General features: G+C 40.8%; 1 protein-coding gene across 1 annotated transcript; it reads left to right on the plus strand.

The window, feature by feature from the left end:
- The first annotated feature begins 5,458 nt into the window (after positions 1–5,458).
- LOC132026254 (olfactory receptor 10T2) lies at positions 5,459–6,406 on the plus strand. Its single transcript, XM_059414165.1, has one exon. It carries the CDS (start codon positions 5,459–5,461, stop codon positions 6,404–6,406), a length of 948 nt encoding a protein of 315 aa, XP_059270148.1.
- Positions 6,407–11,339: the final 4,933 nt, after the last annotated feature.

Here is an 11,339-nt window from a genome sequence, read left to right on the forward strand (position 1 = left end):
ACAGTAAGTTTACTATAAATTTACAAGTTTAGATCTACTGCAAATTAAATTCAGAGCTCAAGCTTTCCTAGACCAAGTTGAGATACAAATCTGAGCTGTAAATTTGATGAAGTCTAACTTTTCACCTCTCTTGAATGGATGTATTTTCCCCACCCTGACCCAGTGTCTTTGGCCAGCCTTGAGGTAATTTTTCCACGAGTACCTCCTAACAGGGAGCTAAGGAGTGAGCTTAATTCTGCTTCGTGCTTATGTTAAGGCAGCATCCTTCAGTTACAGCTTAAAGTAGAAGATTGACTCTTTGACCCTCATTAGGTGAGTGCTGGACTTTCATTTCTGTCAAGGTTGTCCTGCGCTTCCCTCAAATCAACAACTTGGATTTGTGTTCCTTCCAGATAAGCAAATGTCCTCAGTGTGAAAGGAACTTCCAGCACTCCACTCACTTTTCTAGATTCTTGCTTTTTTTCAGATTTTATCCTGAAAATTCCTAGCATAGGAATCTTTGCTCAGCTTGCTATTAATGAACATTTTTAGAATATTTCCCCCGTAATTTCACTTGTTTTCAGAAGGATGGTTTACTGAAATACCCAGATTGGGGAGCCCAGCCTTCCCTCTTGAATGTCCTGGCACAAAAAAGACAGTAGTTTCTACTTAAGTTTCTCATTCTTAATGGTTTTGTTCACAAAGTCATGGAATGAGTCTCAGCCCTGGTTGTGTCTGAGGGTCTTCACCGGGACATGGCCATCTCTCCAGTGGTCCTGATGTTCCCTGGCACTGTCCTGGTGCCTCAGCATGCCCCTTGTAGATAGCCATGCTGCATTTGTCCCTGTGAAATTGGAATGATCGGTATGATCGGTTTATCTTTGAGGCACTGTGATGTGTAATGTCATGCTTGGCAAATCACTGCACTCTGTGAAGGGTTGCTGAATCAAAGTCTTCCCAATAACTCCCTGAAGGACATTTGAAAAAAACAGTTGTCTGACTTCTTCAGGCTTTTGGTAGAGAAGTAAAACAGAGATTTCCTGCGTAATCGCCCACCCTGTCTTTACTTCCTTCATTTGTTAAATCAATCTTCATGTAAACCTTAGGGTTGGAAAACTTGGTTTCTCTTGACATCCTGGTGTTTTGTAAACATTTTTTCTGAAAGTAACTGAATTCCCCCCATGCTAAAAAAAATACTTGCTTCCTTTTTTGTGCTTTACAGAGAGGGACATTTTTTACAATCTGAATTATTTCTTCTTGTATTAGATAAGATGCTTTTGTCCACATTCAGCCATTTATTTTCTGTCTCCCGTCAGCTCCCCGGGGTCTCAAAGGGCCCTAGTCCTTAGACTCCCAGAAGACTGGAAATACTCTCCAACTTAATTATAGAATCTGAATTGACATATGAATATAGAATGGACTATTTTCAGCCTCTTACTTAAGACTCAAAGAGGTTTGGACAACTAAGTGTCCAGATAAACTCATCATGAAATGTTTCAGTGCATTTTTTTTTTCCTCAGTCACTTAATCTTTCAGGACACATGCCATTGCTTTTACAAGTGACCTTGTACTACTCCTTCTTTCAATATTCAAAAGATCTACAAGACTGGGAGCCATTAAACCCAAAGTCATATGTCAACGTTCTTGATCACTTGAACCTAAGTGGGTAAGTGTATTTCTTTAGTCAGTTACTATCTAAAGAAACATTTTCCACCAAGGAGTTCAAATTTGAATGTATTTGAATAATAGTTTTTACTATTATGAAAAAGAAAAAAGATTCTGCACCAAAGTAAAACTGAATTTGCTTTTTTCTCAAAATGAAAGAAGCATCCACTCTGATTGAGTCTGCGTACACACACAAACAGAACACACACACACGCCGCACTGTACATCAAACTGAATGCTGAGAAATCCCAGAAGTAAAGAAGTAAAGGGGCTGGGGCAGGAAAGTTTATCAGCGTAGATTTCTCCTTTTTTAAGATGACTTTGAGAATAAAAAAAAAAAAAAGAATTAGGAATGATACAGATTTTAATAGAATAGCAGAGAACATATTCTAGGGGAAAAAATTATGGTCTATGAGAAAACTCAGAAACAAAAGTAGAATTAAAGCACACCATCTCGTATTAGGTTTTTGTTTGTAGGGTCTATTCTGTACCCTGTACTGTGGCGGGACTGTAGGTCATTCAGAATATATTGCTATGGTCCCTGCCCCAAAGAAACACTCTACAGAAAGTGTGTGCGTTACTAGATACTACATATATACTATGCTAAACATGGTACTATGTGCTATATTCACTCTATATTCTAAACTGTAGGATATATAGTATAATGCACTATACTGTGTGTAATATACTATATAATATGTAGTATTTAGTATGGAAATATGGTATATATAATAATCTGTACTCCATATATAATGTACATATAGTGTTACAAGATAATGTCCAACCTACTCACCATACATATGATTTCAAGATCTCTAAATAAGCATCTATGGGGACTGTAATTGTCAGAGAAGGTATATTGGAGGCTGTGGGAAATGATGAGGATTCGAATGTAGAAAACAACAGGTCATACAAGTATGTGAAGTGGCATGAGAAAACATAAATATTGTGGCCCTAAACAGGAGCTATCTTAGACACAATCAAGTTCTTGCTTAAATCACAGAAAAATAAGCTGATGCTTTAGGGAGATAGTGAAAACGGTTTGAGTCGCAAAACTGTGATTAAAATTAAGCAAGATCCTTGACATTCCCTATCTTTGAGTGTGTTCACCAGATCGTGGGCTTACCTTATTGCTATTCTTTTGGTTCTTTTTTCTCACCTCCCAACCCAAGGTTTAGAGATAATAAATCTCATATTCTAAAATTTAATAATTCAGGAAAATTTAAGAATTAAAAGTGAAATATTCCAGGAAAATCAGAAAGGGCAAAATGAGTTTTTACTTGAATAAGCAACATGGGACCATGCCTGCTTTAGTGCCTTGGAAAAAAATGTGTGGGACAGATTCTGTCATAAAATGGCAGTCGCATGGGGGGAGGGGTTGTCCCCGGGTGGCTCAGTTGATTTAGTGTCTGCCTTTGGCTCAGGTCATGATGTCAGGGTCCTGGGATTGAGCCCTGCACTGGGGTCATTGCTCAGCAGGGAGCCTGCTTCTCCCTCAACCCCTCCCTCCTGCTCATGTGCTCTCTTGATCTCTCAAATAATTAAAAAAAAAAAATCTGAAAAAAATATGGTGGGTAGAAAGTGAATTAGAAGCTAGAAGACTTAAATTCTCGCACTGACTTGACTACTTGAACATATTATTTAGTTTTTTTTTAAAATATTCTATTCAGATTTTAAAAATGAGCCTATGATAAACTACAGATTATGCTTTATGCTAGGGATTCAGCTATTAATAAAAATATCAGTCCTAGCTTGTAGGAAGCGAATAGTCCATAGAGGGAGACAAACACAGGAGAGGAGTTCAATTTAACACCTTCAGTGCAAAGACGAGGCTGCTCCCAGGTTACTCTGCTCAGGAGAGGACACTCGGTGCTCTCACCTTACCTATAAGAAGGATCCAAAGACACTCGTGCTATCTACTGGGTGGGGAAGGCCAAAATGAGGTAGCGTACATGAAAGCATCTTGTTTTCTGTAAAGTGCCATAAAAAGGGAAAGGGTGACGATGGCCAGTGTGGGGAGCTACCTAGACAAAGGAGCCACGGCAGAGGTGAGGAAGAGGGAACATGCACGCGCCTCACGGGAAGCTATGCCTTCCTTATGCTTTATACCCACTGGAGGAGCCAACAAGTTGAGCGATGCCGAGAGGTACACGTGTTGTACTGGGTTTCTCCTGAGTTCCTGAACCTGCACCTGAAAGTAAGAGGATTAAGGCTTTGAGTGTTATTTTAATATGAAATAGGTACGCTTTGTATTTTGCTAACGTTTCTAGCAATAAAATACCTTACACATGATAACTGTCTCCCTCTGAATGAAAGCCTGTGTTATAACACGGCACCTTATAAAATTAAGGGAAGGAAATGTTTGAAGTCAGACCCTGAGAAATACTGCTTTCAAGAGGCAAGTACTACTTCCTCCTGTGTCTTAGCTGGATGATGCACTGGTGGGAAGATTTCCAAGGGTGTGATGTGGAAATAGCCGTGGAGAGATGGTCTGTTTTCTGAAGCAAACCAGGGCTGGGGAGGTCACTGTTCTGCCTCTGACAGATGTGCCCTCCAAAGCCCCGTTCCAAGGGAATAGTGGCAATGCATTTCCCAACGCAAGAGGAGCAATCTACCTTTCCTCTACCACACCATCCTCATTCCAAACCCTCCAAGATACCTTCTGGTGTAGGTCAAGTGATGAGTTGGATTCTTAGACTATTCTCTGCCAGGAATTGTCCTTGAACTTTAAAAATGATGTTTCTTTATCATTGCACCTGTCTTCTGATTGTATCTGACCATCACATGTTCTTTTCTTGCTTGCGTCTATCATAGCTGGCCATCTACTGTGATGGGTAGTGGTCAGAGGACAGGCATATCATGCTGCTAGTAATCATCTGCACTAGCAGATGTTATCAATAATGTGTAATATAGATATGTAGTCATTCCAAAAGCATTTATTTTTCATTTTGGAAAAATAGTATTATTGTATCTGGAAACAGTAAATCATTCTTATTTATGTTTGGACAATATCTTTTCCAACAAAAGGAGGTGGAAATATAAAAAAAAAAAAAAAAAAAAAAAGAAGTGAAGTATATTAGAATAAATGAAAGAAGATGGGATTGGGAGGGAGACAAACCATAAGTGACTCTTAATCTCACAAAACAAACTGAGGGTTGTTGGGGGGAGGGGGTTTGGGAGAGGGGGTGGTATTATGGACATTGGGGAGGGTATGTATTTTGGTGAGTGCTGTGAAGTGTGTAAACCTGGTGATTCACAGACCTGTACCCCTGGGGATAAAAATATATGTTTATAAAAAATAAAAAATTATATTAAAAAAAGTGAAGTATATTTAGAGTCATCAAATTAAAATAGATTTATTGTTAAATATTTGAAAATATAAAAATATATCAGACAGCAAACCCAAATCTTCTCCAACCTTACCATAAATACAGGTTGATATCTTAAATATGGCTTGGTATCTTATCTTTTCTCTTATTATGGTAGGAGATTTTCTCATGTCCTCATGTCATCTTGGGGAATATCAAAGTAGCTTCTGTTGTTGTTTCTTTTCATCTTGTACATTTCTATAATATAACTAATCATTCTCTCATTATTGGAGATTAATAATTTCTTATAAAAATCATCAGAAGGAGTATCTTCTCCTATCTTCTCCTATAAAAATCATCAGAAGGAGAGGGAGATAGAGGGAGAGAAAGAGGCAGAGAGATTTATTGATACTCTGGGCCTGAAGAGAAGACACTGAAAGAGAAGTCATCGGGAAGATATTCATCATTGTGTCTCCCAAACTCATTTGCAGAAAGAAGTCATCCAGATGCATGGTTCCAACAGAACCACGATGGTTGCCCAGTTTATCCTGGTGGGCTTCTCCAGCCTGGGGGAGCTCCAGCTGCTGCTGTTTGTGGTCTTCCTTCTCCTGTACCTGACCATCCTGCTGGCCAATGCCACCATCATGGCCGTTATCCGCTGTAGCCGGACTCTGCACACTCCCATGTACGGTTTCCTGTTCATTCTCTCTTTTTCCGAATCCTGCTACACATTTGTCATCATCCCTCAGCTGCTGGCCCACCTGCTCTCGGCCACCAAGAGCATCTCCTTTGTGGCCTGTGCCACCCAGCTCTTCTTCTTCCTCGGCTTTGCCTGCACCAACTGCTTCCTCATTGCTGTGATGGGGTATGACCGCTATGTGGCAATCTGCCACCCTCTGAGGTACACACTCATCATGAACAAAAGGCTAGGGTTGGGGTTGGTTTCCCTGTCTGGAGTCACGGGTTTCTTCATTGCTTTGGTGGCCACCAACCTCATCTGTGACATGCCTTTCTGTGGCCCCAACAGGGTCAACCACTATTTCTGTGACATGGCGCCCGTTATTAAGTTAGCCTGCACAGACACTCATGTGAAGGAACTGGTTCTCTTCAGCCTCAGCATCCTGGTGATCATGGTGCCTTTCCTGCTGATTCTCATCTCCTACGGCTTCATCGTTAACACCATCCTGAAGATCCCCTCAGCTGAGGGAAAAAGGAAGGCCTTTGCCACATGTGCCTCCCACCTCACGGTGGTCTTTGTGCATTACGGCTGTGCCTCCATTATCTACCTGAGGCCCAGATCCAAGTCTGCCTCTGACAAGGATCAGCTGGTGGCGGTGACCTACACTGTGGTGACTCCCCTGCTTAATCCGCTTGTCTACAGTCTGAGGAATCAGGAAGTGAAGACTGCCCTCAAAAGAGTCCTGGGAATGCCTGTGGCAATCAAGGTGGTCTAACAAAACCCCTGAAATTAATGAGGGAAGCTATAGTTGTCAAAGACAAGATATTTTTTTCTGTCTTTTTACCAATCCAGTCCTGACATGGACAGCATTTCTAAGGATTAAGACCTTTCTCTTTCCTCCCAGTCCAGAAAACGGATGAGTCAGTCTACATGCTACATTGTTCAATGCTTGGTTGAGAAACAAAAAACTGGGGCACCTGGATGGCTCAGTTGGTTAAGCATCAGACTCTTGGTTTCAGTTTGGGTCATGATCTCAGGGTCATGAGACTGAGCCCTGCGTTGGGCTCTGTGCCGAGCATAGGGTCCACTTGGGATTCTCTCTCTCTCCTTCTCCCCCGCCTCTCTTTACTGACACCCTCTCCCAAAACAAACAAACAAACAAACAATGAAACAACTCACACTTGGCAATAAGAGAAAAGTATATATATATATATGGCATATATATGTGTGTGTGGGGTGTATATATATGTGTGTGTGTGTGTATATATATATATATATATATATATATATATATATATATATGTATTTTTATGAGAAGACAATAATCAAATTGAAAAGTGGTCATGGTTAGCTTTCCTGGATGAGTAGAGAATAGGATCCAAAGCTACTGGCCATGTCTTATCGAAGACGCAGGCATGGCATCTATAAGTAGTAAACCATCTATAAGTAGTAAACCCACTATATACCAGGTTCCATGAAAAGTGGGAAAATCATGACCAGTAAGCTGATAGTTTATAGAGAGGTGGGAAGGGTAGGAACATGAACAGAGAAAGGAAACTATGACAACGCACGATGACCAAATCTGTTAAAAGGATATAAACTAAGAGTTATCAGAGCCAAAAGAAAAAATATATATATTCTTTCTGAAGGAAAAAAAATGGAATAAGTGAGACGAGAAAAGGGGAAAGAAAATCCGAACTGGGCTTTAAAGAAAGAGCAAGATTTCAATATCAAGAACGGGGTTTTCCAGTGATGAGAAGATCCATCAATATTACCAGAACTGTTGATTTTTTCCCAAAATTTAAAACCAGTTTCTTATTATATTAATTATACATTAGATACATTTAAATCATGGTTTGTAGTTTTGCTTTGTTTTCATGGTGACGTGTTCAAGTTTTTAATGGATACAATTTTGTTTTAATAATGGACCTAAAACAACCAGTAATGACATCACACTTGCTACTGAAGTGCAACACAATGTTCTGGAAAGTCTCAAAAGGCTCAGGGCTCGCAGCCCACTGACCCTGCAATGGTCCCAGTGTGAACCTCCCCTGACTCTAACATCTGATCGTCATAATTTGAACTACAAATACTAAATGGAATTGATTTTAAATGTTATTTTATTTTGTTATTTTATTATTTTAAACCTATTATTTCAAGCCATGTAATTTGAGACAATATCTAAAACTCTTCAAACTGATGTGCCTTGAACTTTTTTTTATCTGGACAACTGAGGGGCTTTTTGTTTTTGTTTTTGTTTTTTTTCCTGGGAATATGCAAATTATCCAGTGAGCCCAGAGCTTGTCTTCTACTTGGGAGAGTCGGTTCTATTAATTAGAATTTTTTCTCTGCCCAGTGACCTAACCCGTACTAGAATAAAAATCTCCTGATTTGTTAAAATTATGTTTCATCCCCCAAAGGAAAAATGGTTATCATTAAGTACATGACTGTGACAATAGCTTGTAAGCAGGGAACGTGTGTTTTATATAAACAGTTACAGCCAGCACGCTCTCTTCCCCGGGAAAAGCTCCCTGGCTGATTCCTCAACATAATCAACACTCGTGTCCAGCACATCACTTCCTGGGGTGTCTGTGTGGCTCAGCCCTTCCAGGCTACACTGTCTACGTCTGTCCTCAGAACCGAGTGTGACAGTTGCATTGATGATCCTAATCATCCTGCTGGTGACGTGTAATTCTGTAGTACAGCCTGGTGAGATGTTATTGCAATCAAGATTATTTGTGTCTAATAGAGGCAGATGGAGTGCTCTGGAAAAATAAAATATGAGCAAGAAAATCACAGAAGAAAGGAAAATCCTAAAAGCCTAGAAGTGTCGTTTGCTTAGATTATTTTGCAGGTGTCTCTAAGTTCCCGCTCGTCCATAAATTTGTGAGAATTTTGCTAATGAGTTATGGGTTTATGCTAAATATGGTCTGAAGGTCTCCAATCACGTGGGCCAATACTTAAAGTAAAAGCTTTATCCCCAAGTGAAAATATGCATGGATATGTGCATGTTTTGGCATTTTGAGTCTAAATAAAGCATTTTAATTATATAAGGGTCGTTCTTTCACTATTCTGCTCTATCAGACTTTTTTGGGTTAGCCACCCAACCATCGGAGCCTATCTGGGGCAGGTATGTTTCAAACAGTGTGAAAATATTCTTCTCCCTGTGGATGACACAGAGACATGATAAGGCAAAAAGAAAACAAAGGAGATTGTGCTATCATGATGGGCATCTAGCTAATTTTCCTTGAATGCTACTTAAGGCCATACAATCTTCCAAAGTGCTCTACAGCCCAATCTCACACAGGCCTTGTTGGCAAGGAATTTACTACTTCCTTCTTGAGGTGACTAAGCCGGAATTTTCAGGAAGCCTGGGGAGGCACACAGTTAAGAAGAGTCAGAATGGTTTCCAGACAAACGTGGAGCGCGGGCTGGTTCACTGAGCTGCTGCTCCTCCCCTCACCCCCGCCCCGTCATGCTCGGTGCCCCTTGCAGAGCCGCCCCTGCAGGACCCAGAGGCAGTTCTGGTGCTTCCCCGGTGGTGTGACACTTTGAGGAATGTGAATCCACGTCCCCCACATAGATGAGGCCTCCTGACACATATACTCCCAGGTCTGAGCTCCATCCCCCTTTAAGGTAATGTACTAAAGTACTAATGTACTCCATCCCCCTTTAATTCCCATTCACAACGCTGCCCTGTAGCTGTTGGCACAAACCCACCAGGGTCCGGAGAAAGCCCGAAGTCCAGTTGGTGATTCTTCTTTGCCTTAAAGCAAAACGACTTTTCCCCCTAATGGCGTGCTGTTTAACTCCTAATTTGGCTTAGATTGTGTAGTCATGATTTATCTTCTCTCATGGCTTTAGTAAGTCCTTCGTCAAATTATACAGGAACTACTGAAAACATGTCCTGATCCCTTAGCTCCCTCCTCACACGGCAGACCCTGTTTTCTTTCTAAAATGAAACGTTATAGCTCATTCCAACCAAACACTCTTCCTGGTATCAACAAGTTGAATAAAATATTCTTAAGTAAGAAATGGGAGAAGTGTATCATCAGCATAAGTTTCAGCAGGGAAAACCCCAGCAATGCTGGAAATCAGGTCTCTGGGTGCTGCGTCCACGCCTTCCTGTTAGTGAGCGCTACCCCAGTTACAGACACAGTTGTATCTCTATCAGCTGCTTCATTGTTTTTCTTCTTCTGACCTTATGTCTGCACACCTGGCATCTCTGATCATCCTTCTACAGACTTCCTGTATAAAAAAAAAAAAATGCACTTGGCTTTTTACAGATCTGTGAAATGAAATGGTGATCACTCCGACCTGGCACATACTCTGGTTCCCAAATTTGCCACCCCTCCGGTTGCACACCTTTACTGAAACCCACATTTCTTATTGCGTCAATAATTTGCTGGTTGGCTTGTTAGTACATTAGTGAATTTTTTAAAGATTCTATTTATTTATTAGAGAAAGAGTGAGAGAGAGAGAAAGCACACAAGTGGGAAACGGGGTAGAGGCAGAGGGAGAAGCAGGCTCCCCACTGAGCAGGGAGCCCGATGTGGGACTCGATCCCACGACCCCAGGATCATGACCTGAACTAAAGGTGGATGTTTAATTGACTGAGCGACCTGGGTGTCCCGGTACATTAGCAAATTTTGGCACATGCTTGAGATATATCTTTCTAAGGGTTTTTAAATATATTTTTAAACATATTGGATTTCTTATGAGATAACATCCACATAACACAACGACACACAATGGCCTGGGTGTCCTGCTTCTTACTTCCAGTCTTAATTTTAGCCAGGTCCTCTTCTCATATTCTATATCTGAGCTTTTCAAACTATTTGGGGTGAAAGACTAACTTTCCTGACAAGTTATTATGTACCAGTGATGTTGTAAAATACAATGAAAGTGAATTATTTAAAAACAAAATTAAAAGGACATGAAAGAACTTATTTTGTCTTACTATTAGACTAACATACGGACAGTTAATTGAGCTGTAAAAGTGTCTGAGCCTAGCTTCTCTCATCAGGAAAGAGTCACAGTTCGTCCTGCTCTCATCCTGTTCCCTGAACAGCATTGCTCAATCTTCTGGTATTTCCAAAATACTTGGACTCCCACAACATTCAAAACTGAGATATTATCCATCTCTGAGCCTGTAAGTTTTCAGCTTGGAGTGTCCCTTGAGCAAGCCAATTTTCCCTTTCGGTGAAATCTCTGACACCTCTCTTGTGATCCAGCAGGGAGAACTGGTCACCCCTTCCTTCTGCCCACAGCACGAAGTTCTCTGCCTGACCTGCTGGCTCTTCCATCTTCTGACAAACTGTTCATACAGCTCTCTCCAGCACTGCAGAGTATTTCTTGAACTTGTTACTGCTCTCAAATAAGTGTCTTCAGCACGGGCATATCTCAAATTTAGAACTAAACCAATGGCTCCTTTGACCTCTAAATTCAGAAATTTATCAGGCATTTCAAATTAAACATCTGAAGCCAAATTCTCAACCTGTTCTCCAGCTCTGTTCCTTTCACAGTCTTATCTCTCTTAGTTAATTATAAATCCCAATGGAATTCCAGTTTCTTGGAACAAAAACCAGGGGTCACTCCTAACTGTCTTCTTAAAACATGTGACACACTGTTCTCCAAAGTGGCTGCACCAACTTGCATTCCCACCAACAGTGTAAGAGAGTTCCCCTTTCTCCACATCCTCTCCAACA

Source organism: Mustela nigripes, chromosome 10, assembly GCF_022355385.1.
Source record: "Mustela nigripes isolate SB6536 chromosome 10, MUSNIG.SB6536, whole genome shotgun sequence".
In the NCBI taxonomy this organism is placed as follows: Eukaryota; Metazoa; Chordata; class Mammalia; order Carnivora; family Mustelidae; genus Mustela; species Mustela nigripes.